The 27,572-nt window shown below is 38.7% G+C and overlaps 2 protein-coding genes and 1 long non-coding RNA gene across 4 annotated transcripts; 1 reads left to right on the top strand and 2 right to left on the bottom strand.

Moving 5' to 3' along the window:
* Positions 1–1,597: 1,597 nt before the first annotated feature.
* Positions 1,598–8,175, bottom strand: LOC100565269 (uncharacterized). The gene is made up of 5 exons (XM_003228680.4): positions 7,684–8,175; positions 4,615–4,634; positions 4,076–4,169; positions 3,597–3,712; positions 1,598–3,252 (listed from the first exon to the last, which is right to left on the bottom strand). The coding sequence occupies exons 1-5, from the start codon at positions 7,742–7,744 to the stop codon at positions 2,398–2,400; spliced, it is 1,146 nt and encodes a 381-aa protein (XP_003228728.2). The 5' UTR covers positions 7,745–8,175; the 3' UTR covers positions 1,598–2,397.
* Positions 3,363–12,482, top strand: LOC134294272 (uncharacterized). Its single transcript, XR_010001225.1, has 3 exons — positions 3,363–3,517; positions 3,937–4,029; positions 12,277–12,482. It is a non-coding gene; the product is annotated as an uncharacterized LOC134294272 (long non-coding RNA).
* A 919-nt stretch (positions 12,483–13,401) lies between these two features.
* Positions 13,402–27,237, bottom strand: anp32e (acidic nuclear phosphoprotein 32 family member E). 2 transcript variants are annotated; one of them, XM_062964783.1, is made up of 7 exons: positions 26,914–27,237; positions 20,887–21,036; positions 19,783–19,905; positions 18,716–18,881; positions 17,310–17,440; positions 16,609–16,663; positions 13,402–16,193 (listed from the first exon to the last, which is right to left on the bottom strand). In XM_062964783.1, the coding sequence occupies exons 1-7, from the start codon at positions 26,965–26,967 to the stop codon at positions 16,126–16,128; spliced, it is 747 nt and encodes a 248-aa protein (XP_062820853.1). In that variant the 5' UTR covers positions 26,968–27,237; the 3' UTR covers positions 13,402–16,125. The 2 variants fall into 2 exon arrangements, with proteins under 2 accessions (XP_062820853.1, XP_003228725.1); XM_003228677.4 differs by having other exon boundaries at positions 17,274–17,440; positions 26,914–27,236.
* Between the last annotated feature and the right edge of the window lie 335 nt (positions 27,238–27,572).

Below are 27,572 nucleotides of genomic sequence, written 5' to 3'. Positions count from 1 at the left end.
CTGACCCGGGCTTTGAACTCATGACCTCTCGATCAGTAGTGATTTATTGCAGCTGGTTACTAGCCAGCTGCGCCACAGCCCGGCCCGGTTGGCAGGAGCTGGAGCTAACAGCGGGCATTCACTCCGCTCCCAGGATTTGAACCTGGGACCTTTTGGTCTGCAAGTTCAGCAGCTCAGTGCTTTAACACACTTCGCCACCGGGGCTCCTATATTCTTTTTTGCCATAACTAAGTGCAAAGTCCTTTAATACTTTGAACAGAGTTTGCAGCAGGAAAGTGGAAGGAAAAAAAAAGAGAAACTAGGACATTAATCATGGTTGTTCCTGCTGAATTTGGACAGTTGGAGGGTATTATGAATTGCTACTCCATTCAGGTTATGCTTATAGCCAAGAATGCCAACACTTTTTCTAGTGAAAGGCCTGAAAGAACATGACATCTTTGTTGTTCACAAAAAGGCACTTGTGGGTCTCCTGTTTATGACTGAAGGGATGTAACAATACAAAAATGGTCAGGAAGTACAAACTACCAAATATATGATACAACCACCAATAGCTCAGAAACTGAGTTTGATTAGCAGCCCGCTTTGACATATTTGTGGTGGAATGATGTTCAAAATATATGAACATGTATTACTATAGAGCCAGATAAAAATAGGGACACCCTTGTGTTACCCTGATTTTCATATCAATACTCCTTCTCAAGCCATCTGTTTTGTGGATTTTGTTGAATTTTTAGAAGTATCCTCAAAAGGCAAATCTGGGCAGGACTAAAACAGGGACAGGGGGTCAAAAATAGGCCCTGTGGTTAGCAAGGAGGGGCTGTTGGGACACCTGGCAACTCCGCCAATCTTTTGGAATGTGAGCACATCCTGCGGAAACCAACTGCTGGTAGCTTGTAAGTTTCAGATATCATTATTGACAGAGCCACCAGAGAATGTGCTTTCATTACTCTTTGAGCCCCTGACATTAATTAAAATAGTTCAGCTAGGAAGGACAACGCTGTGGCCTCTCCAGAACAAACTGGTTAGAAGTTTGACCTCCTCTCTTCTGAAACTGATCACAATTCCGTCTTGCAGATTTATGTGCCGATGCTGCCCCCTTGTGTATGTTTTATAAGGACTACTCCATCCTTAGCAGTTCCCTTTTAGAGTCATAGTGTGGTGGTTTGAGTGTTGGTCTAGAATCCTGGAAGCTAGGGTTCGAACTCCCACATAGCCATGGAAAACTGCTTGGTGACCTTGGACACACATCCCACTCTCAGCTTCAAGGAAGGCCATGTTAAACTTTCTCTGAACAAATCCTGCCAAGATCCTGTGATTGGTTCCTTTCATGGTAACAATGTCAGAAACTTAAAGGGTTTGCACATACGCTTTTAGGTAAAGAAGATCATGATGGGAACCTTGTTGTGATTGTATATCTTCAAATGGATTCTGAGGCATAGTGAACCTCTCTAAGCTACTGCTTTTGTCTGTGGTTGATAGTGTGTGATTTACCCAAAGGACCCAGGTGATTTCCAGGAATCAGAAACAATTCAAACCCTCATCTCCCTCTAAAATCACTTTATGTGATTAAATAAATAATGCACCAAGGTCCAAGGACTTTGAATAAGAAAGGTATGTTTATTATCATTTCCTGTTTTTAATATATTAGTATGGTAACTCTTCCAAAGCCAAACTGAGCCTGCAATTCTTAAAATTACACAAACTCTCATCTTGAAGTCCTTAGAATGGTTTACATTATAAGTAGGAAAGAAGAATTATTTTTCCTCTTAAGCACGGAGACTGCTTTTTCTTTTTAGTGAGTCAAAGGTGGTTTGCATCAAGGCTCATTAATCAACATTGCAGAATCATCACACTTTTGTCATCTTTCAAAAGTATTGCATTTGTCCGGTTTAAGAATCCTGTCCTCTTACAAAGTGAAATTGGTCAAAACTGGAATAAAATAAAAATATTATCACTTAGCATTTATGCTTTACTGGATGACTTGTCCAGTGATTGGCACAAGATCAAAAAAGTTTGAGTAGTTGGAGAAAAAAAAACTCTTTTAAAAATTGTTATACGTATCCTTCTCTGACTGTTGTTTGTATTTGCATGCAGCACTGTCCAGAAAAATATAATTTATCAGAAATTACTTTGTTTCCCCTTCACTGTTTGCCTTTTGTGTACATATGGTATGTTTAGAGACTTCTGTAACAACTACTAAACAACATTGTGTCATGAGCACTGCTTTAAAAACTGCTTGTATTACACAATTAAGCTACAAAAGTTACAAAATATTCTTGTTGAATGATGCAAGGACAGAGTTTTTAATTAGACAAAGTAGCAACTGATTTCTAAACAAGGCATCCTGCAATCTTCACTCTTTTTCTAACTGATATTCAGCAATATTACAGATGTATCTTAAGTTTGAGGAGTAGGAGAGGTAATAAATTCTGTTATGTTCTGTTGGGACTGCTCTGTGACTTGCTGCTGCAACAGCTTAACAAATGCACTGAGTTCGCTGAGGAGTTCCTGGGTGTAGTTATACTTTTCTTCTTCTGACATGTTATTGGATGGATCTGATAGATAATCTACCATTGTCGACAATTTCTCTTGAGTTTTTAAAGCTGTCAGTGTAAGATGTATCATTTGGATAGACAGCTTTTTTGCTTCTCTTTTATTTCGATGTGTTCCCGTTTGAGTGTTCTCTCTGCTGCCCTCTTCCTGTGTTTTTAACAAGTTGCCCAGCAATGCTTTATCCAAATGTTTATCTTTTGTGAGCAAAAGTGAAATGCTTCTCTTTCGTCTTTTCAGGGATGCTCTCTGGGCTGTGGTGGTTGGGGAATAATAACTTTGAGAGGGATTTGGAGAAAGAAAATCTGATTTCTCAGCGGATATTGCTCTCTTCCTTCTTTCCTTTAGCACTTGTTTTTTCTCAAAGATGGCAACTGAATCATTTTCATCCCCCTCAGCTTTTCCCCTTTGGCTGCCTTTGGAAGATCTCAAGTTGGTGTGCGTTTCTGTTTCCTTATCACCAACATCTGAACTTCTGGCACACCTGTGTTTCCCCTCCTGTGCTAGAAATCTCTCAGTTGTATCTCCACCATTCTGCAACTTTGTCATACATGCACGCCTTTTCCTGAGCTTTTTGAAAACGGATACATGTTTGTCCAGCAGACGCAGCTTTGCTGCTTTTCCCACATCTCTTACAAATCTTGCCCTTCCTTTCTTGAAAGTTTTTCCTTTTGTTTTGTAATGTGCCCAACGTTTCATTTTCTGCAAAAGACCAACACTGAATAAAACACGGTAAAACAAAGGGGGAGGCGAACAACTGGAGTACAAACAGCTTAGATAAGCCCTGTATTTCCTAAGTCCCCACCCTGTTAAGATCATTAACAGGCCAGAAACTGAGCCCTCCCTTCCCAATGGGAAATAAAGAGGACAAAGAAAGGGAATGCACATTAGTGACCAAGCCCAAGGCAAGTTCATGAGCTCTGCTTCTTCTTTTTGCATATAAGGACAGCCTGAAACTCAAACACAGGTAAGTAGAAGGTGCATGAACAGTTCTCAACCCCATTCTGTAAGCAGTAATTTACCTTAATTTCATAAACAGAGCTTACCTTCTGTGCAAGGCGTTCCTGTATAATTCTTAAAGCCTGTGGATCACGTAGGATCGATGACAGCACTTTGTTAGAATCTTCAATAGCCCGGGACATATATGATCCCTCTGGCGCCACTACAGATAGAAGTCAGTGTGAAGGCAAGGCCAATATTCTGAAATTTTGTCTGTTTCTGATAAAATATTCACCATGCATTTTAGCAATCTAGAAATGGCTGAATAAATACTGATTGTTTGAAAACATTTTACTAGGCTAATATTTCTTTATCAGATAAAAACAGCAAGGTGATCTTAAAAACATCTATTTGAAAGTGTACCACTAAATTTCCTCTCTCATAAAGGCATCACCAAATCCATCTCAGATGAACTCAGAGTGGCTTCTGGATACTGCATGTCTATGTCTGTCTTCTTACCAAAACAACAACACAACTCAGGTGAGGCCGTCTTTGGATATGGACTGCAGACTAGGACTTTCCATACCTGATCCCTTTCGCAGGACGGTAATATCAGGCTGAAACTGTCCCTTCTCCATAGGTTCATCATCCTCAAACTCATCAGGTAGTTCAAACGTAGCCTTAAAAAACAACAACCATAAAAGGGATTTGTAAAATATTGCAGTCACACAAAATAATATAGTAAGGAACATACTTTCTGGTTTTTAAGAAAATGCACTTTTAAGTCACAAAGCATGTTTTTTCCCCTTTAGAGAGCCCTTCTCCTGACAATGTATTATCATGAACAGCTTTGCGGTTTATCTAGTATGGCAGGGCAACACAGAACTTGAACAAATTTCAAGATGGACAAAAAACTAATTTATTTGCCCTGTTTAGATTTTGTTATTGTTGTAGAAGTATCTGAAAATACTCCTCTTTATAGGTTTATATCTGAATAGCTCAACTCATTATACTTTCAAAATCCATTCATACAAAACTTTGCTAGTTTTTGTATCTTGTCACTCTCACCTACACCCCATCTCCCCAAATGCTCTAACCGTTACTAGAAACAGGGAAGTTCTTTACCTGATCTCTTATTCTACTGCCTACGGAAAGAAAGAACAAAAGATACATCACTGAACATCACAAGAAAACCAACTACACATTTCTTATTAAAACCAAAAGCAGACTATACCTTGATTAGTAAATGGAATAAATTACATCTGAACTAGCTTTCTTAACCATACCTCATTTAATATAATTGCATTGTAGTTGGAGGTCTACAAATACATTATTTAAATTAGTCACCTTTGGAATTTGCCCATGTGTTGTTGTTATTTTTAATTTACTAGGCAAAGGTTTAAGAAACATCTAAATTAAAACATTTCAGTAAGATTTTGATATATTCAGTCTGTTGCAGACAAAAGCTAGTATGATCTTCTTTCTAACTAAATCTCAGAAACAGCAGAAAGAGAAAAACCTTGGAAAGTAAGAATTGTTTTGTCACAGACTAGGGACAGAGTCTAGCCGAAACAGAACCCCATGATAGCAAACAGAAGTGTGTTTAGGTGTGTTTCGCTGAGATCATGGGGGCATCAGTGTGCTTTAACTTTTGACAATGGAACCAATTGCTAGATGCCTTCAAAAAAGGCTGGACAGCTCCCTACTGGGGAAGCTTTAACTGCCAATCCTACATTAAAAAGGCAATTGACTACAGGGCCTATGAGTCCATCTCTAGGATTCCATCTGGATAGTACCAATATTTCTAGATGCATTTGTTCCATTCACATTTTATATTCGGTTCCTTATTCTTCATCTTTATCTCTAGCTCCCTTCCTTCCTTCACCCTAAAGGTAAGGTAAAGGTTTTCCCTTGACATTAAGTATAGTCGTGTCCGACTCTGGGGGTTGGTGCTCATCTCCATTTCTAAGCCGAACAGCAGCCATTGTCCATAGACACCTCCAAGGTCATGTGGCTGGCATGGCTGCGTGGAGCACCCTACTTTCCAGTTTTTCTATCCACACCTTCAGTTCTGAAAAAGCGTATTTCATTCTCCTGCACATAACACTATATAACACGATTTTTGTTATAAATGTCATTTTCTAATTGGTTCTATCATAAAAACATGGGAAAGGTTTATTAAACTGCAAAAACTTTGTCTTTGTGGGAGGAACATCCTGCAGCACATTTTGCTAGAGTTTTTCCATGAATATCTCATCGAGTTTCAACCAATCCAACCAAGTTTGTAGCAGTCACAAAAATGAAGTTTATAATAATAATAATAATAAGTGTAAATGTAAATAATCAAACAATAAATAACATAAATAACAATAAAACAATAAATAATATACATAAAAATAATAATAAAATAATAATAAATGAAATAATAAAAATGTAAATTATATGGTGATATAATAATATAGAACAATTCAATACAGTAGAGTCTCATTTATCCAAGCTAAACAGGCCGGCAGAAGCTTGGATAAGCGAATATCTTGGATAATAAGGAGGGATTGAGGAAAAGCCTATTAAACATCAAATTAGGTTATGATTTTACAAATTAAGCACCAAAACTTCATGTTATACAACAAATTTGACAGAAAAGTAGTTCAATACGCAGTAATGTTATGTTGTAATTACTGTATTCACGAATTTAGCACCAAAATATCATGATATATTGAAAACATTGACTACAAAAATGGCTTGGATTATCCAGAGGCTTGGATAAGCGAGGCTTGGATAAGTGAGACTCTACTGTAATTGTATATTATATATTGCATGTAATATTACTAATAATATTACAGTATAGTGGGATAGTACAATATAACATATAATACTAATATTGTGCTATGCTAATATGTTATATATTGATATTATAATGTAATCAATATACCAATACAATATAATATGCAATATTGCAATATGATAATACTAATATATTAAATATTATAACTACTGATAATATATAATCATATATAATGATAATACTGTTTTATTATTGTATATTTTAAGTTGTAATGTTTTTGACTGTGAGCCGCTTTGAGTATGGAGAGATAAAACAGGATATAAATAAAAAATAAAATAAATAAAACTCAGTGATTCTGGCCATGAAAGCCTTCGATAACATAATAATAATAATAATAATAATAATAATAATAAATATATAAATAATAAATAAAAATAATAAAAACAATAAAATATACAAATAAATACAACAATATATACATATAAAAGGTAATAATAAAACAATAAAAATAAAAATATTTATAAAACAATATAGAGTCTCGCTTATCCAACGTAAATGGGCCAGCAGAATGTTGGATAAGCGAATATGTTGGATAATAAGGAGAGATTAAGGAAAAGCCTATTAAACATCAAATTAGGTTATGATTTTACAAATTAAGCACCAAAACTTCATGTTATACAACAAATTTGACAGAAAAAGTCGTTCAGTACACAGTAATGATATGTAGTAATTACTGTATTTATGAATTTAGCACCAAAATATCACGATATATTGAAAACATTGACTACAAAAATGCGTTGGATAATCCAGAACATTAGATAAGCGAGACTCTACTGTATTGTATATTTGTATATTTTAAATTGTAATGTTTTTGACTGTGAGCGCTTTGAGTATTGAGAGATAAAACGGGATATAAATAAAAAAATAAGATAAATAACACCCAGTGATTCTGGCCATGAAAGCCTTCGACAACATAATAATAATAATAATAATAATAATAATAATAATAATAATAAGAAGTAAATAATAAAAACAAGAAAATATACAAATAAATACAACAATATATACATATAAAAGGTAATAATAAAACAATAAAAATAAAAATATTTATAAAACAATATATATATACATTAATAAAATTAATAGAATATAAATATAAGTTAAAAATAGATACTAATAAAATGTAAATAATAGAATTAATACATAAAATAATAAAAATATAAAAATATAAATGTTAAAACAATCCATGAATTAATAATAAATACTAATAATAATAAATAATAAAAAGAAATAAAAATGTCAATAATAAAAATAATACATAATACATAAAATAATATTTCTGCATCCCCAGGACATCCATGAGCCATTGCATGGCATCGAAGTCATTCGTTCTAATCTTAACTAGATACCTGAAACAAAGTAAAGAGAGGCAACCAAGAAGGCTAATAACAATGGCTTTCTCCAGGACATAATGGACTTTTTTAAAAGGTGGAGGATGAGAAGAGACCAATTATAATAAAACTAGGGTATTAGCAATTAATAAATAATAGTAATTAACATATTATGACGTGTGCGTGTGTGACTGCAGGTCAGTTTTGTCCCTAAATGTTAATGACTAACTCTCAATGTCAGTGACATTCTTCTGGTGGTGTTCCTTAACAGAGGAGAACAGGATGACATTCCTCTGGTAGTGCTCCTTGTGTTAATATGGTTTTAAATGTCCCTGAGAGGCTTTAAGAACGCCTTTCCCCCTTTGCCCTGATCCTAATTCTTCCTAAGGTCGCCCATTAAAGGCGGAAACACAGGCCGCTCTCACAAAACAAAAGCTGAGGTAAAAAAAACCCGTTTTTTTCAAAAAGCGACCGTTGGAAACGCGCGGGAAAAAAAACACCGCCACAAACCCTCCGGCCCCGCCCCCTCGGCTCTTTCTTTCCCCGCCCACACAACGATCCCGCGTTCGGATTGGCTAGTGGGAGGAGCGAAGGCGAGACTGCGACAAACGACAGCCAATCGGCGTCGAGGCCGCCCCTGCTCTTTGCCCTAGGGAAACCCCTCTTCGCTGTTCTCTTCTCCGCTTGCGTCTGGCTTAGTTGGTTGAGGATGGCTGCGGAGCTGTTTCCGGTTTGCGCGCCAGGCGCCATTTTGAAATGGCCATTTCCAGGCGGAAGTGGAAGATTCCCCATAGGACTCAATGGGAGAGAGGTTTCAGGTTCGTCGCTGTGGAGAATGATTGGCAGCTGTGGCGCATTCGTATTTCTTCCAAAGGAGATTAATAATAATAATAATAATGATTGGCAGCTGTGGCGCATTCGTATTTCTTCCAAAGGAGATTAAAAATAATAATAATAATGATTAGCAGCTGTGGCGCATTCGTATTTCTTCCAAAGGAGATTAATAACAATAATAATAATTGGCAGCTGTGGCGCATTCGTATTTCTGCCAAAGGAGATTAATAATAATAATAATAATAATGATTGGCAACTGTGGCACATTAGTATTTTTCCCAAAGGAGATTAATAATAACAATAATAATGATTGGCAGCTGTGTCGCATTCATATTTTTCCCAAAGGAGATTAATAATAATAATAATAATAATTGGCAGCTGTGGCACATTCGTATTTCTCCCAAAGGAGATTAATAATAATGATTGGCAGCTGTGGCGCATTCGTATTTCTCCCAAAGGAGATTAATAATAATAATAATGATTAGCAGCTGTGGCACATTTGTATTTCTCCCAAAGGAGATTAATAATAATAATAATAATAATAATGATTGGCAGCTGTGGCGCATTCGTATTTCTCCCAAAGGAGATTAATAATAATAATAATAATGATTGGCAACTGTGGCGCATTAGTATTTTTCCCAAAGGAGATTAATAATAACTATAATAATGATTAGCAGCTGTGGTGCATTTGTATTTCTCCCAAAGGAGATTAATAATAATAATGATGATGATTGGCAGCTGTGGCGCATTTGTATTTCTCCCAAAGGAGATTAATAATAATAATAATAATAATAATAATAAATAGCAACAGCAATACTCTAATAACAATAATAATATAAAACTTTATATACTGTTCTATCTCCTCAAGTACTCAGGGCAGCTTCCAATACCACTACCACAGCATGGAGTCTTGCTTATCCAACCTTGCCTTATCCAACGCAGTTTGCCTCTTAGTAGTCAATGTTTTTATAGCCAATGTTTTCAATACATTGCAAACGGGTATTGACCAGCAACTGAACATACTATTTATTATTTATCTATTTACTACATTTATATCCTGCTCTTCTCACCTCAAAGGGGATTCAGAGCAGCTTACAAATTAAATGTACATACAATATAATATTAGCATAGCGCAGTATAAGCAATAAATTACTAGATTGTACTATATCATTATATGGTAATATATTACTAGAGAGGTTTGGGGAGAATTCACCATGATTTATAGGACTTGTAGGGACTGGGATATATAATTCGCCTGCAATCTAAGAGCTCGCTGAAGCCCACCAACAATTAACCTGGAACTAACTTGGCACACACAACCCCCATGACCAACAAAACATACTGGAGGTCTTTGGGGGGGATTCATAGGAGTTGTAGTTCACCCACATCCAGAGCGCACTATGCACCCAAACAATGATGGATCTGGACCAAACTTGGCATGCGTACCCAACATGCCCAAAGTGGAATGCTGATGGGTTTTGAGGGGAATTGGCATGGACATTGTAGCTACTGGGATGTATAGTTCACCTGCAGTCAATGAGCACTGAACTCCACGAAAGATGGAATTGGACCAAATTTGGCACACAGAACCCCCATGACCAGCAAAAAAATACTAGAGGTCTTTGGGGAAAATTCACCTTGATTTGGGGGAGTTGTAGTTCACCTACATCCAGAGAGCACTGTGAACCCAAACACCGATGGAACTGAACCAAACTTGGCACACAGACCTAATATGCCGACATTTGAATCCTGGAGGGGTTTGGGTTAGGGTTAGGGAACTGAGCTTCCTTTCTGGGAGTTGTAGTTCACCCACAAACAGGGAAACTGTGACCTCCACCGATGATGGACCTGGACATGCAGAATCTGCACAACTAACTCAACCTACTGGAGGGGTTTGAGGGGACTGACTCACCAGAGTGGGAGTTGTAGTTCACCCTACAGCCAGAGAGCACACTGAACCCCACCCAGAGCAAACTTGCCCAACATAACAAACTTTAAGTACTGATGGAGTTTCTCGGGGTTGACCTGGCATGATGTCAGTTGTAGTTCACCCACAACCTTATGCATTTTGTACAATTACAAAATTGACCTTTTCAAATAACCCTGGCAATGCCAGGTACGTAAGCTATAATAATAATAATAATAATAATAATAATAATAATAATAATAATAATAATAATAATAATAATACAACAACAACAATAGACATTGACGAAATTACAATCTGCCAACTGCAAAAGGCCACCCTGCTGGGATCTGCTCGCATCATCCGAAAATACATCACACAGTCCTAGACACTTGGGAAGTGTTTGACTTGTGATTTTGTGATATGAAATCCAGCATATCTATCTTGTTTGCTGTTTCATAATAATATAACAACAACAATAATAGCAACAACAGGACCTGGCAAAGGAAATTCCAGTACAGTTTATCATAATAATAATAATAATAATTATTATTATTATTATTATTTCAGAGATGAATCCCAGACACTTGGACCTAATGTGCATGTGTGCTGTTGTTATGTACATGTGAAATATAATAATAATAATAATAATAATAATAATAATAATAATAATAATAATAATAGCAACAGCAGAACCAGGACAGTCATATAATAATAATTATTATAGCAATAATAATTGTAGTAGCAATAATAATAATAATAGCAACAATAGAATCTGTCAAAGCAAATTTCAGTACATTATCTCATATAACAATATAATAATAACAATCTGTTAAAGAAAATTCCCATGCAGTCTCAAATAATACTACAACTAATAATAGCAACAACAGAACCTGTGAAAGCAAATTACAGTAGTCTCAATAGTAATAGATGATGATGATGATAATAATAATAAATATAATAATAATAGTATAATAATAATAGTATCTTACCTGCCTCTCTTTGCCATTTGAGGAAGGATATAATATTGTTAAACTATGTAAAAGACCATAAAAATACTTGCATTAAAAAACAACACTAACATTTAAACCCTCACATTAACAACATGCATTTAATAAATTATTATTTTATCGATTTATAAATCAATTTTAATCTCTCTTAACAAGATGAAAGGGGCAAACAGTGCTACCCTCTACAAGGAAAACCTAAACGAGATAACAGAAATCTTGAACTAGCTTAAAACAAATAGTTAAAACATTGAAAACCTAAAATACATAATAGTATTACAATAAATTCCTATCTAATGCTGAGAAGAGAGTATGGATTATGGAAGATACTGGGGCCAAGAGAAAAAGCAGAGCAGAATAACCATTTTGCAAGGCAGGCTCTGAGTAAGATTGACCCTCAACTAGAATGAATGCAGTTTGACTCCTCTTTCTCTACCCATGGTTCAATGCTATGGAATCCCAGGGTTTATAAGTAGCTTTATAACAACTACCAAATTACAAATCCCAGGATTCTATATTTTTGAGCCATGGCACTTCAAGTGGCTTCAAACTGCATTAATTGAACAGTATAGATGCAGTGTTCCATGTTGAAAGTGGCAAATGCACTCCAGGCTAAGGTCCAAACTTCAAAAGAGATCTTTGTGGCAAAGGAAGGGTTCTCCATCTTTGACGTTCGGTATAAAACCCAGAACAGATTCACCATCCCGGTGAGAAGGAAATGGTGCCGTAATCTTGCTTCAAAGCATGATCTAGGTTTATCCCCCTTTTTGGTGAGTTTTAAATCCCTTTCAATTAAGGTCTTATTTGTATTCATTCCCAACAGCACTGGACTGGCAGTTAACAATTTTCCTTCTCTTTTATTAGACTCATTCCTTCATAGTTGAATCACGTCATCAGGAAGACAAATAGTTCTTTTCTTGTACTGGAATCATCAGTGGTGATTTTTCCTGTGTTGGACAGCAAATCCCAGCAGCAGAGCCCATGGTAAAGCCTCATGGGATATGTAGTCTCATGTTGCCAATGTGAGATTATAGATCTCTAAGGAAACATTCATACTTTATCCTGATGCTATGTACCATCAATATATTAGTATTAAGTGTCTTTTTTCTGCTTTCACGTTGCTTAATTAGGCCTGAAAGGACATTGATTTCAAATTCTAAAAGCATCCTGGTATATATAGTCTACCTCCCCATTGCAAAAGTGTTCATACTTTATCCTAACAATTATATACCATCAGTATATTAGTACAAAATCCCCTTTTTCTGCTTTCACGCTGGCTAATTTGAGCATTACCAGAATCCTTGGTCCTATTTATATTATTATTTGATACATAAGATTACTACACAGCAAACAAGATCACTATACTAGCTGCTGTATTGGATCACATGTTGGTCACTTCCAAGTTTATAGGACTATGTTTTGGTGAATAATGCCTGCAGGGTGGAATTTTGCAGCTGACATGGTAATTTTGTCAGCGCCGATTGTTTTTAAGTGTTGGCCAAGGTCTTTTGGCACTGCACCCAGTGTGCCAATCACCACTGGGACCAGCTTGACTGGCTTGTGCCGGAGTCTTTGCAGGTCAATCTTTAAATCCTCATATCGTGTAAGCTTTCCCAGGTGCTTCTTGTCAATTCATCAACATCGATGATCCATTTTTTAACACGATCTTGAGGTCAGGAATCTTGTGCTCCAAAACTCTTGTCAGTCTGAATTCGGAAGTCCCAGAGTAGTTTGACATGTTATTTTTCTGTAACCTTTTCACGCTTCTGATCCCACCAGTTTTTGCCACAGGCAGATGGTGTTTGTACTTATTATTGTTATTAGGTGTGAAGTATTTCAATGAAATCCATTGAAAACGTGTCACTAAAATTAGTTAGAATACATCTGAGATTCATAAGAGCCCAAATCTAGGAAGTGCAGCACCCAAATGAAATAATTTTGTTTTTGAAAGATTAAAAATAAAACACACACATAAGAAATCACCCCATGTTTAGATTGAAAATCTTTTAATTTAAAATTTACACCACACAGGGGAAAAAAACACTCACATTCTGTTAACAACTAAAAATCCATCAGAAGTGTGCTGTAGGAACCTGTTATTTATTTAACACTGTCATGGCTTTTATTTTTTTAAAACACAGTTGCGCACAAAAAAAAGAAACTCTTCCAAGTTGGTGTCTTTTTCTTCTTAGAATTTGAAAAGGAAATTGAACACACTATATACATACTGCCATATAAAGAGCATTCGAATAGGACAAAATCTCTACAAAATATAAAACCCACCCTGACGTATTTTCATTAAAGAACCCACCAAACCAGGAAAAAAAGGAAAAAAAGAAATCCCCCAAAATATCAAAAGTTATCCAGAGGCTCTGTGTTAACTCTTTGCTGTCCTAAAACAAAAAAACAAGCAAACAAACAAAAAGCAACAACACTCTAATATTTGGACTACACAAATCTCAAAAACTGTGGCAATGTATTTAGCTGGTTGTATTACCTTTAGGAGACAAAAATCTCTAGAGAGAAGCTGTAAACCTATTTATAGGTGTGCCATGGATAAGCTTGGTTTGGTTTCGCTCTGCTAAAGCTGTCAAGATTTGAAAGTGACTGAATGCAAAATATTTGCCATCATTTCAAACCATCAGCGCTTTTTAAAAAACTTGGTATCAGTATTTTGAAACCCAATTCAAAGATGCCTCTCTTCCAACTTCCAGCAAAAGGATACAATTGGAGCAAAGACCCTTTTATTTGAGGGGGAAAATCAACTCCTTGTTTACAATCTAAACAATAGGACGGTGGCCACAATAGAAGTATATTGCAAGCAAGTTACCACTTTTGAGTACTTTTCATTTACTTTCAAAGATACTTTTCATTATTTTCTAAAACCTAAATTGAACATAAAAGCATAAGAGGGAAGAAAAAAAGATACCACCTCAAGAAACCTGGATTAATGCTAAAGCCAGTGGCTTTAAACACAGAACCTCTAGAACTTTTAAAAAAGTTTTTTTAAATCATCCTCCGTACACAAATGTAGCAACAGTATTGGGATAAAGCTTTGCTCATGATTCTCCAAAAATACCCAGAATTTCTACTAAATGACTTCCTGCATTCCCTTCCGTTCAAATGTCTTTGATATTCGTTGTGCCACGAATGAGAAATCCAAGGGGGAAAAACCATACCAGATTTGTTTGCTGCTCTTCTCAAACGCCATACCACCAAAGCTAAATCAGGAGCCTAATGTAATTTATAAAGAGTTGCCAGCGGCATGTAGCATCTTTATTTATATTCACAAGCAAACACAGTACAGGCCAACTCCCGCTATGCAAAAATACCCCTTTTTATTTTCACCCTGAAATTAGGGACAACAGCTTCTCCCAGGCAGGACAGGATAATAAAAAAATAGTTTCTCTTGAATACACCTGCGCATTATTTGAGTTAAAATATTTATTTAACAATACAAGTTAAGTCTGTCCTAAGCCAGAACCAAAAAAAGAGCGCTGGGTCTCTGTTAGTTTTTAAAAAGCAACCTGCCAAATGGAAAGCAAGATGAACAGCAACCAGGTTGTCACCCCTTTTATGCTTTCAAGAGAAACAGATTTCTCTTGACTCAATGGATGCGTGGCATGAACATGTTTATCTAAAGTCCTCCCGAAGTCAACTGAGAAGCCTTGCTGATTAAGTTTCCTTTTAACAGTCCTCCAGCAAACTGCCAACTGCCCCCTCAATTTTCCACAGCCCCCCCCTTTTTTTTTGGAGAATGAATATAACTTTGAGCCCCACCCAAATCCAAAGTTCAGTCGGTCGGAGAACCACCAAAAAGAAATTTCAGCACTAACCTACCAACTCTTGCTTCAAAAAGTTGATCTAGAAGGAAAGCCCCCTTCTTAACTATTCTAACATGATTAAAGGAGTCTTTTTTGATAAAATGTTCTCTGTTCTTAAAATTAAAGCAGGAGGTAGACATCTCAAATAATGGGCTCTCTGTTTAATCCTGAGGAATATAATGGTCAGAAAGGGAATCAATAGTGTATAATGGTCAATGAACTATAGGTACGTTACCTCTAAAGGGCATTTTTTTTTGTCTCAAGATGTTTTGGAAAAAAGTGAAACTCAAACTGGGAGCTGATCTAACGCATTGCTTAAAACATTTGAATAAAATATCACTAGGGAGGTGCCAAGAAATTCATGTGTCTTCCACAGAAATTCTTTTAAAATGAGCTGGAAAGGTAATATTAATTTCACACAGCTCCTGTTCCACCTCCCATGACCAGCTTTTCTCCCAAAAAGCTTGTTATCCCACTGTGATATATTTGATTTGTAGTGTCCTACCTTTTGAAGTTTTAAATTAAAACTGATCTGCCTAACTGTGGCTAGAACTAACAGCATGCTCACGTGGAAAACCCAGTAAGGAAAAATAAAAGAATCCAACCTCGGGGCAGCAAGAAAAAGAAGGCCAGGGAGACAACTGGTTGAACGGTTAAAAGAGATGGAAACAGTGTTACCTGCACATGATCGAGAACGGGCGATTACTGCTTAGTTGGAATGATAAAAAGGGCCAAAAAAGAGTCAAAACACACTTCCTATAAAAAGTTAACACATTAAATGTTTTCTGCAGGGAAACCTATGATACATGGAGACATACAAGGCTGCATATCACTATTGCATATCCTGCAACAAATTTGAAATCTGGTCCTAATTTCTCTGTCCTACAGCTTAATCGTCATCCTCATCGCCTTCGTCTTCAGCGGCACGTTTTCTCTTCTCACCTCGGAGAGCTTCGGCTGTGGAAGAAAGGAGACATTGGTCACCTGTTCGGAAGAAGAAGCTTTTTGTTGCTGCTTCTTGAACAAACGTGGACTTATGGATCCAGGTGACCCAAAAACATCTTCGATTGGTTCTTCCAGAAGAGAATAATGAATTACCTCCTGCCAAGCTAGATAACAACTAATAAAAGCATCCTTTGGCCCAAAAACTCTTCCTCGTGCTCACAAACTCCTTCATCTTTTCTCTTTTAATTTCTAATAACTCTGATGCAAACCAGAACTTTAGAATTTATGACAGAATTATAAAGTCTACACATTGTGTTGATTTTGACTTAAGACTCTGTCACTGGGAAGGAAACTGGATAAAAAACAAATCAATTCTAAGATATCTTAGCAGTCATGAGCAAATTTCTTCACTGAATGGGACACTTACCTTCCTCTTCTTCATTCTCCCTCTCCTCTACATAATCATCATCATCCTCTTCATCCTTCAGAGAAAGAAGACAATTATTATGTTTATTTATATCCTGCTTTTTATCTCCACAAGGAGAGAAAGGCTTTCAGCAGTTCACAAAGAGGCCACTTAATAAACACCTTGAGAAATTCATAATCCTGGGCTATCTTACTCTACTAACTCTGTTTAGTCATAAATTAGAAGGTGAAGATAAGATACACTCATAAAAATACTTAAAATAAGTAATAAGGCACACAGCAATTTAGAGGATTTCTGTTTAAAACTTGCACAGATTCAAACAAAATCATGAAGATCTCAAAGGTTTTCATAAAAAGTTGTATATTTAACCTGGTGTTGGAAGACTAAGAATGTATTTATATATAGGGAGAGCATGCCATAATTGGGTCTCCCCATCACAGAAGTCACTACAGCACAACCCCAGCCTGGACTTGTCAAATATTTGATAATAACCTCTCACTTATTAAAGACTGCACGAATACAAAATAATCCTAAGGTTAAATTGAAGCCTTCCAACATCTGAGCTTTGCCCATTTACTTGGAAGAAAGCCCGATGAAACTCAAGGCTCACATCCATGAGATGTGCTCAGGCGTGGAAATACTTTGCTAAGGAGTGAAAGGTCCACCTGAATCTCTTCTTTCATCAAATACGAGAGACCCACTTCCTCCTCCTCCTCTTCGCCTTCAACTTCTCCCAAGTCCGAAGCGTCGTCATCTTCCTCATCGTTCTCCTCGTATTCTCCGGGAGGACCAGCTTTGTCTTCGTCTTCCTCGTCTTCATCTTCGTCCCCATCTGAAGAGAAGGGAATGCTAATGAACTGCATACTGCAGAATCTACTCCTGTGTTGGAATTCAAGGGCCAATTTGTAGGATCAAAACCAACCCGTGTTTGAGATCCTCTGGATGGTACAAGCAGAATATCACTTTCCCGAAATGCTGGGGAACAGAAGCGTTTTGATTTTTTCCCCTCTCAGATTTTGTAATATATGTGAAATGGTGGGAGTCCAAGCATGGTGCTCCACGCAAATCCAAACCGCCCACCTTTTCACAGACCTTTGCATCTCCACCTTCATGTCTCGTTCACTTGCTACTTGTGTTGAATATGAGAAGTGAGACTAGAGAAAGACTAAGGATCCCAGAGAATGAGAATATACAAAACCTGGTATTGTATAAAAAATAAATCAATACTGTATGTACTGCACAAAAAAGAAATGAGCAGAGCTTCAAAGGCGGAAGTGGATGCCTGGCAGAAAATTTTGGTGTTTCGGGGGATTTCAGATTTCCAGATTAGGGATGCTCAAGTTGTACCACAGTTTAACACAATACAGAAGACAAGCCCGAATGCTCAAGAACTCTCTTTTGCAAGGCAACATGTGAAGGCGGCTTAAAAGTTTTTCATTGTTTACAGGATGCATGCTTCCAAAAAAATGCAAGTGTTCCCACTTGCATTCTGAAGTACAGTAGAGTCTCACTTATCCAACACTCACTTATCCAACATTCTGGATTATCCAACGCATTTTTGTAGTCAATGTTTTCAATACATCGTGATATTTTGGTGCTAAATTAGTAAATACAGTAATTACTACTTAGCATTGCTGCATATTGAACTACTTTTTCTGTCAAATTTGTTGTATAACATGATGTTTTGGTGCTTAATTTGTAAAATCATAGCCTAATTTGATGTTTAATAGGCTTTTTCTTAATCCCCGTTCTGCCGGCCCGTTTATGTTGAGACTCTACTGTAATACAGTCCCAAGAAGACTGCAGCATCTAGATGCTACCCAATTTCTGTATGTGTAGATTTAAACTCAAGTGAATCGTTTTTGGGAGTAAATATAAGTTAATGCTGGAAACTCAATAAGGGAAACACTGTCTTAAAAGGCAATGGGATGCATTGTCATTTTGCCACTAACTGCATGCATATATTTTTTCTTTTAAGCTTTCCTTTACCTTTTTTATCAGACATGCAGCTTGTTTTGAAGCATGCGATTTAAACCACCCCATTTATGTCACCTTCACCCTTGCTTAGTTTTGACCTTCACGTCTTAAGACTTCAATGAAGAACTACCTTCATCATCTTCATCTTCTGAGTCAGGGGCCTCATTATCATCTTGATCAAACCCGTCGAGGTATGTTATTTGCTGAAGCAACTCAAACACACTTTCTCTGTAATCTTTTGGTTTTGTGATTTCGCAGTTAAACAAATCAAGACTCTTCAAATTCTTCAGATTTTGCTAAAAAGAGGAAAAAGAATGGATGAGATTTCTGAACGAGAAGAAGGCATCTTGAAAAGCCAGTTCTAAATGCTTTACTGTTGTCAACTTAGTATAAACACAGGCAAAACAAGGTTGCAGCACCAGCTCATCCTTATTTGCAACCAGCCCCAATGAAGTTGTCAAAGGCTTTCATGGCCGGGATCACAGGGTTGTTGTATGTTTTCCGGGCTGTATGGCCATGTTCCAGAAGTATTCTCTCCTGACGTTTCGCCCACATCTATGGCAGGCATCCTCAGAGGTTGTGAGGTCACCTCACAATTATGTTTATAGTTGTGGGCGAAACGTCAGGAGGGAATATTTCTGGAACATGGCCATACAGCCTGGAAAACATACAACAACCCAGCCGCAATGAACTTTGTAGGCTCACTTTATACTTAGTAACATTATTCCTCAAACTATCTGGTTTATTGATACAAGTGGGCAAAACCCACCCATGACTTATATGGCTCAGGGATGGGCAAAATATAATGCTCATGGGGCTCACCATGGGTTTAAAAACTGCCCCCCCCAAATGATATGTAGGGAGTGGGGAAGGCATTTCCACTAGTCCCTAGTACATCCTAGACTCAAAAAGAAAAATGTTAAAAAATGTTTTCCCACCAAATGGGACGTGCGGAGCATGTCTAGTATGTTTCCTATCCCTAGGTGACAACTTATCTTCAGAAAATATATTTTTTGAATCAGGAAGTGATTTCTGTTTACTTGCCTTTTGATAGCCCAATAATTCTAGGATGGCGATGGAATGCCTTGTACTACCAATTCATAACAATACTAAATAATATTAATATTTGAAGGTTCTGGGCGTGTAAAGTTTGGCTTACTGACTGCGCAGGCTTCTAAATAATCACAAAGAACTCACAAGAGACTCCACAGTGCTGAGGTCCTTGATTTTGTTGCCACTCAGGTTTAGGTACGTAAGATTCGGACACCGTTCTGCCAGGACCTCCAGGCCTCCAGAGATGAGGTTATCACTCAGTTCCAGCTACAATGCAAAGAAGTCTTACAATCAGGAACACCAATGTTGGATACCTTTCCAATGCTGTGTTATTGTAGCGAGTATGATTAATTTTACTTATACTCGACTCACTCCTATCAAGACACATTACCAATTAAAATGATTACAATACTATTAAAAATATTCCCCCTAAAATCAACATTTTAAAAAAACTATTACTCATATTAAACCAATGTAAAAACATAATTTTTAACAAGTATAATTTAAAACAAAATTGCACCCCCTTTAGAATAAATAACAAGGGCTTTGCCCACCAGCAGAAGGATAGCAAGGAGGAAAATCACACAAATCTAAACTGAAGCAAGCTAAGCAATGCTGAAACAGCCAATAGTCAGTGTTGGATTAAGAGTTTGAGGCTGGATCTACACTGCTATATAATCCAGTTTCTGAATCCAGATTATCTGCTTTAGCCTGGATTATATGGCAGTGTAGATCCAGTCTCAGAGATAGTGGTTCGACTTCTTGCTTGGCTGTAGAAACAGCCTGAATTACCAAGGCAAGTCACACATTCTCAGCCTCAGAGAAAGGCAATGGCAAACCTCTGACAACCTTGTGGGTCATCATATTTTAAACTTCCAGATTTTTAGATTTGTTACAGTGTTGTTTTTCTTTCTGCAAGCATCTGCCATACGTAAAACAAATGTATCTGCAGTTGTAAGAGAGAGAGGTTCCCAGTAAGCAGCAAGTGGTAACTTTCTTTATGTAGTACTGATCTTTTGCTAAGAGTCATAATAACCCTGCTTGTGTATTTTTCAACTATGCAACAATTCCAAAGACATTAATACCCATTTCATTTCCAGGAAATAAACAATAGTATCCAATGGGCAAAAATATGGTGTCAGTCCCTGGGAAAAGGGCAATTGTCATGGTGAATAATTTTATACTAAGAGCATCAGCAATATTTCCCAACGCAACTACCAGTAATTATAGAAGCATCCCAAGACTCACCTTCCGAAGTTTATTCAAAGCGGGGAGTTTGGCCAGTGATGTCAGCTCAACGTTGGCCATGCTGAGGAACTCTAGCTCTTTAAATGTGTCGCTCAGGCCTTCGATTTCGCCATTGCTAGACCGACAGTTGTCCAGGACTAACTCAGTGACCTGCAAGAAAGACCACAAAGGTGTTTCTCAGCTGGAGGGAATCAACTTCTCACACGTAAAAACTAGACAGGACGGAGCCAAAGCAACTGAAGCAATGGAAGGGAGCCCAAGGGCCATCTAGACCAGCCCCATTCAACTACACAACGGTTCTGAGAGACGGCCATCTAGCCTCTATAGAAAAGCTTCCCACGAAGGAGAACCCACCACCCTCAAAGGTAAGGTATGTCCATATGTTGGATATTTCATCCCTAACTTGGGAGGGGGGAAATGGCAGTAAATGTTTTGGTTGAAAACATCTCATAATGTCCTTTAAAAACTGCCAGGAACACTTTTTTACTAGTAAGATAAGCTTAACATGAGCCCAATAAGGAATAATTTACAGTCAAAGCTTTAATGATCACAGACTGAAAGAGCCAGTGAGTTCAGCAACCTGACACACATTGTGCAAATGGGACTAGGGACAAATCTATCTTCACCATAATTGTGATTTCTAGTCAGGTGGGTGTTGTTCTCCAGAAAGCTCTTTAGTCCATTTGCTAAACTTTACAGTAAACTGAAGCCTGATACGAGGGTTGAATGAAAAGTAATGCCTCCGCCTTCGTTACTTGGATTTGGATGGGAATATTTTAATAGATCAAACGCAGAAATAATCCTTAGAATGTGCTCTTTAACTACCACTATTCACTTTTCCACATAATCACCAAACAATTGGATACATTTCTGCCAAAGATCACACAACACAATCACCACAAACAGCTTGCATTCTCTGATGAATCTCCTTTGGGGTGACACCTTCTGCTGTCAGGAATTCAATGATTACATGTTGCTTAAGTTGCATTGACTGACTATCTGTGCAGGGTTCCATACTTCGCACTTTAACACAACTGTTCAATACTAAGGCTTCCTGCCAAATGGATCTGTAGAGGAGAGTCTACTGAACAAGCCAGTACCTGCCGCATATCAATACTGCCGTCTGTTGAGTTAACGAAGGTGGAGGCATTACTTTTCATTCAACCGTCGTACTTTATTGCATTTTTTTATTTACCTGAGCTTGCAAAAGTTAACTTGGCTTGGATTACAGACCAAGAATCGCTCAGCTATAGTCCCAACGAGTAACTTTTCTTCTGAATATTTGAGAACAAAGTCCTGTATAAAGTGCTGTACTTTTGTTTGTTGCTTTACTTTATTTTAACCTTTCAGATTTGATAATAGCTGTGAATTTGAAACTATGCTTAATTCTTGGAAGCTGCCTTGAGTCCCAAACTGAGAAAAAGGCAAAATACATAGACACAGAGTCATCCCTCCACATTTATGGAATTGAGTATTGCCCTTTCCAGGAAGCTTTACACCTTCCACTGTGGCTCTATAGTCAACTCCACCAGAAGTTGACCATAGAGTCATGCTGGAGGACTTAGAAAGGCTTAGATAGAAACTCTGGATAATCAAATCTGCAAAGGTCAAACTCTCGGCATTTACAAGTCCTCCATCGTGATTCTTAGTACCCACAGATTCTTACAGAGGTATTTTCTCAAATTAATTATTTGCATTTTCCCACTGTTGGGGAGCTCCTGAGACCCTAACCACTGTGAATGCAGATGGCTGTAGGTGTGTATCTATCCATATCTCCTGCCCTTGTGAAACAGTAACCAGAAGCATATGTGAAAATTGCGAAGTTATGTACACAACACATCCAGAGGACAGTTCAGTGAAAGCTTAGCAGCCAATTTCTACAAAACTACTTAAAGTACACAATCAACATTCCTGGATAAACAATGGGACCTTTAAATTACTCAGCTTAGCACCCTTCCCTTTAACTGGAGTAGGCATAAAGAGCATGAAACAAAGTTCGGTGAGGTTTTCCAAGGGACTTTGAATGAGTCCGTTAGTACTGACAATCTGCTTAGCAAGTCTGTTCCTCTGGGGTCAAGACCTTCCTAGACAGATTCCTTTGGGGTTGTTGTATGTTTTCCGGGCTATATGGCCATGTTCCAGAAGTATTCTCTCCTGACGTTTCGCCCACATCTATGGCAGGCATCCTCAGAGGTTGTGAGGTTCTGAGGATGCCTGCCATAGATGTGGGCGAAATGTCAGGAGGGAATACTTCTGGAACATGACCATATAGCCCGGAAAACATACAACAACCCTGAGATCCCGTCCATGAAAGCCTTCGACAACATGGAGATTCCTTTCCTTATATATGTGAGGATTTGCATCACAATGCACAGCAGTGGGCCACGAAACCTTTATCTCTCTTCAGGGACTGGAATTTGGGAAGCTATCTCAGACTGAAAACAATTGTCTTATCGGCTTGCTGTGAGTTTGCCTATGCCAGGCATCCTCAGATGTTGCTGAGGTCTGTTGAAGACTAGGGAAGTGAAGTTTATATATCTGTGGAAAGTTCAGGGTGGGAGAAAAAACTCTTGTCTGCCTGAGGCAAGTGTGAATGTGGCCAGCTTGATAGCATTTAATAGCCTGGCAGCTTCAAAGCCTGGCTGTTTCCTGCCTGGGGGAATCCTTTGTTGGAAGGTGTTAACTGGCCCTGATTGTTTCTTGTCTGGAATTCCCCTGTCTTCTGAGTGTTGTTCTTTATTTACTGGCCTCATTTTAGAGACAAGACAAGAGTTCTTTCTCCCACCCTGAATATTCCACAGATATATAAAAACCCATTTGCCTAGTTTCCAAATAGACCTCACAACCTCTGAGGATGCCTGCCATAGATGGGCAAAACATCAGGAGAGAATGCTTCTGTAACATGGCCATACAGTCAGGAAAACTCACAGCAACCAAGTGATTCCAGCCATGAAAATCTTCAACAACAAATAGTCTTATCACCTTTCCACTGGGAGATGATGGATGGAAAGAAGGAATGGAAGAAAGGCAAATGGAAGGGAGGAAAGAAGACAGCAGGAATTAAGGAAGATGGAAGGAAAGAAGACAGAAGTCAAAAGGAAGGAAAGAAGAAAGGAAGAAATTGGAATTCAGTCCTTCCTCCATGTGTGCTCACTCTCTCTAGCAAGGCAAGAACTCAGAAAAAGCCAAGTAAATTCCACATTCAGCAACAAATGCAAGCAGTGTCTACACACGACTCCATGCACGACTTGTCTGCTTTTAAGAACAAACATGTCTCCCATTCCTTCTCCTACTCCCTAGCGCTAGAGAGAGACAAGAGATGAAAGTGTAGACGGGACTCTAAGATGGATTCGGCTTGGGCTTGCTTTGCGGCTGAGCAGCCGCCCTGAGAAGTTAAAAATAAAGAGGCCAGGAAGCCTCCACCATGTGCCGCCACATTTTTCTTTTCTTTTTTTTAACAACCAAAATGGTGAAAAGTCGAAGGCGGGGAGGGAGGGAGGGAGGGGGCCACCCGATTTGGTGGCTGGAGGGGGCGGTTGGGTGTCCTCTCCCGAACAAAAGCCTCCGCCTCTTCCTCCAAATGGTTGTAAAAGGCACGGCGCACACACAGAGCGCCGCCACCACCGCCATCGCGTGACCTAGATTCGACGAAAAAGAGCCAGTTAGGAGCAGCGTGCCTGGAGAGAGAGAAAAAAATTAAAAATGGAATGCCGGAAAAACCAGGAGAAAAGTTTTGGGTTTTTGACACTCCTCTCTCTTGGGTTGCTTATACTCCTTGGTTTCTTTACAAAAAGGGAAAAAGACAGGATTTCAGGGAGGGGAAGAACCTCCATGACCTAGATATGCAACACACGACGGTCGTTGGGAAGCTGAGAATTCTGGATTATTAGGAGTATTTGCTGCCCAAATATCCATGGCGGAGAAGGTGGGCGAAACCAACAGAAAGGAGCAAACCACGAAAATGAACAAAATCTGGCAACCAGCATTTAAAAAGCTCTAAAATCAGGACAGTAAAAGACTCAGAAAACAGGGGAATTCCAGACATGAATCAATCGCCTCCCAACAAAGGATTCCCCCAGACAGTAAGCAGCCAGGCTTCGAAGCTGAAAGGCTATTCAATCAAGGTGGCCACACTTGCCTCCAACAGACAAGCGTTGTTTCTCCCACCCTGGACATTATTCCACAGATATATAAAACCCACTTGCCGAGTTTTCAACAGACCTCACAACCTCTGAGGATGCCTGCTATAGATGTGGGCGAAATGTCAGGAGAGAATGCTTCTAGAACATGGCCAGTCAACTGGGAAAACTCACAGGAACCCAGAAACCAAACTAGCCAGGAAGGGTCTGAATGACCCAGATAGCCAGGTGGATGATGATGATGATGATAATAATGCACGCATTATCCGAAAATACATCACACAGTCCTAGACGCTTGGGAAGTGTTCGACTTGTGATTTTGTGATATGAAATCCAGTATGTCTATCTTGTTTGCTGTGTCATAATAAAATAATAATAATAATAATAATAAAGTAGAGTCTCAGTTATCCAAGTCAAACGGGCCGGCAGAACCTTGGATAAGCGAATATCTTGGATAATAAGGAGGGATTAAGGAAAAGCCTATTACACATCAAATTAGGTTATGATTTTACAAATTAAGCACAACAAATTGGACAGAAAAAGTAGTTCAATACGCAGTAATGTTATGTTGTAATTACTGTATTTACAAATTTAGCACCAAAATATCACAATATATTGAAAACATTGACTACAAAAATGCCTTGGATAATCCAGAACCTTGGATAAGTGAGACTCTACTGCAGTAATAATTGGCATCCATGGCAGAGAATGTGGGAAGATTCAACTTTGGACAAGAAGCGACACCAAAATATCACAATATATTGAAAACATTGACTGCAAAAATGCCTTGGATAATCCAGAACCTTGGATAAGTGAGACTCTACTGCAGTAATAATTGGTATCCATCGCAGAGAATGTGGGAAGATTCAACTTTGGACAAGAAGCGACACCAAAATATCACAATATATTGAAAACATTGACTGCAAAAATGCCTTGGATAATCCAGAACCTTGGATAAGTGAGACTCTACTGCAGTAATAATTGGCATCCATGGCAGAGAATGTGGGAAGATTCAACTTTGGACAAGAAGCGACACCAAAATATCACAATATATTGAAAACATTGACTGCAAAAATGCCTTGGATAATCCAGAACCTTGGATAAGTGAGACTCTACTGCAGTAATAATTGGCATCCATGGCAGAGAATGTGGGAAGATTCAACTTTGGACAAGAAGCGACAACTGGAACACCTGATTCCCAAATTGTCATTGAAGGCACATTTTATAATGGATTAAGTGATTATAACCATCGAGTCTTGATTATTAAGTCACGAAGACAGCCTTCCAAGAGTCCCTACAGAAGGCACGGGCAAACTTGGGCCCTCCAGGCGTTTTGGACTCCAACTCCCATCATTCCTAACTGTTGGGGATTGTGGGAGTTGGAGTCCAAAACCCCTGGAGGGCCCAAGTCCGCCTATGCCTGCCCTAGAGAGGTAAAGGGGGATATATTTTGGACTTTGGAGGCAGTAAACAACAATTGTGGGATCACATTTGGGGGGTGGGGGCACTGATAAGAAGGCCCCGAAGAGGAGAGAAACACCCACAAAACACAGTGGCGGATAATACTTTCCTCCCGTCTCCATGCTATTTATATATGTGCGTATATACACACAGACTTAAAGGGCTTTGCGTAGAAGGATTAAAAGAGAAGACATCCCTGCCTGGAAGCCCTGCCTTCTTTGATAATTTTTTTTTTTTTTGGCGAGGAAAGGAAGAAAAAAAAATATCAGGGGCGGCTGCCATGGCGAAAGGCGAGAGCGCCAATGGCGAGGCTTGGCAAACCCGAGTCGAAAGCGAGACAGCGCCGCGCAGGGAAAGGGAGGAAAAGCCTCTTGGAACCAAAAAAAAAAACCAAACAAAACCCCAACACCAACAACCGTCTTCTCACCTTCTCCGGCGCGCGGTTCCTCAACTCCAGATTGATGCGCTTCTTCATCTCCATCGCGCGCTCTCTTCCTTTTCCCCTTCAGAGGAATGAGGGAGGACGGAGAGGAATAAACAACACGGATTATATCAACCAAGAGCGCTCTTTTCTGGCTGGAAATAATAAGAGGAGTTTCTAAAAAAATGGCCCCCAGCGAATCGGCGAGGGAACGTGGCCCTTCTTCGCCTCCTGCTGCTGTTTCTGCCGAACGCGCAGCTCCGCTCCCTTCAATGGCCGCTCGCGGACTGAGCCTCCATGACACCACGCATGGGGCCCCCTGCCAGAAGCCCCGCCCACGAGAGGGAGCGGCGGGGAGGAGAGCCCGCCTCAGCGTCCAAAGGGGTCCCGATTGGAGGAGATAGAGCTCCGCCCCGGCTCGCCGCCATTGGCCAATCTGCCTGCTCGTCAAGCAAGCGCCTCCTCCGCTTGGTCTTCTTCCCTGAGCCTCTTTTGTGAAGAGAGAGCGAGAAGTTCCAGTTTATCCATCCACATCCTTCTTGAATTACAGTAGAGTCTCACTTATCCAACATTCGCTTATCCAAGGTTCTGGATTATCCAGCGCATTTTTGTAGTCAATGTTTTCAATACATCGTGATATTTTGGTGCTAAATTCGTAAATACAG

This window comes from Anolis carolinensis, unplaced genomic scaffold, assembly GCF_035594765.1.
Source record: "Anolis carolinensis isolate JA03-04 unplaced genomic scaffold, rAnoCar3.1.pri scaffold_14, whole genome shotgun sequence".
NCBI lineage: Eukaryota > Metazoa > Chordata > Lepidosauria > Squamata > Dactyloidae > Anolis > Anolis carolinensis.
The sequence above is the reverse complement of the archived record's forward strand: the minus strand, read 5'-3'. Positions and strand labels throughout refer to the sequence as shown.

Bases quoted from the DNA above. Each gene is read 5' to 3' on its own strand.
- LOC100565269 (XM_003228680.4), bottom strand. From the start codon at position 7,744: ATGTCCTGGAGAAAGCCATTGTTATTAGCCTTCTTGGTTGCCTCTCTT. The intron at 3,713-4,075 runs GTATGGAAAGTC...TTCTATCTGTAG, and splicing joins CGTCCTGCGAAAGGGATCAG to TGGCGCCAGAGGGATCATAT. The intron at 3,253-3,596 runs GTAAGCTCTGTT...GGTCTTTTGCAG, and splicing joins AGGAACGCCTTGCACAGAAG to AAAATGAAACGTTGGGCACA.
- anp32e (XM_003228677.4), bottom strand. From the start codon at position 26,967: ATGGAGATGAAGAAGCGCATCAATCTGGAGTTGAGGAACCGCGCGCCG. The intron at 17,441-18,715 runs GTAGTTCTTCAT...CCTTCTCTTCAG, and splicing joins AGAAGATGAAGATGATGAAG to ATGGGGACGAAGATGAAGAC. The intron at 16,194-16,608 runs GTAAGTGTCCCA...TTTCTTCCACAG, and splicing joins GGAGAATGAAGAAGAGGAAG to CCGAAGCTCTCCGAGGTGAG.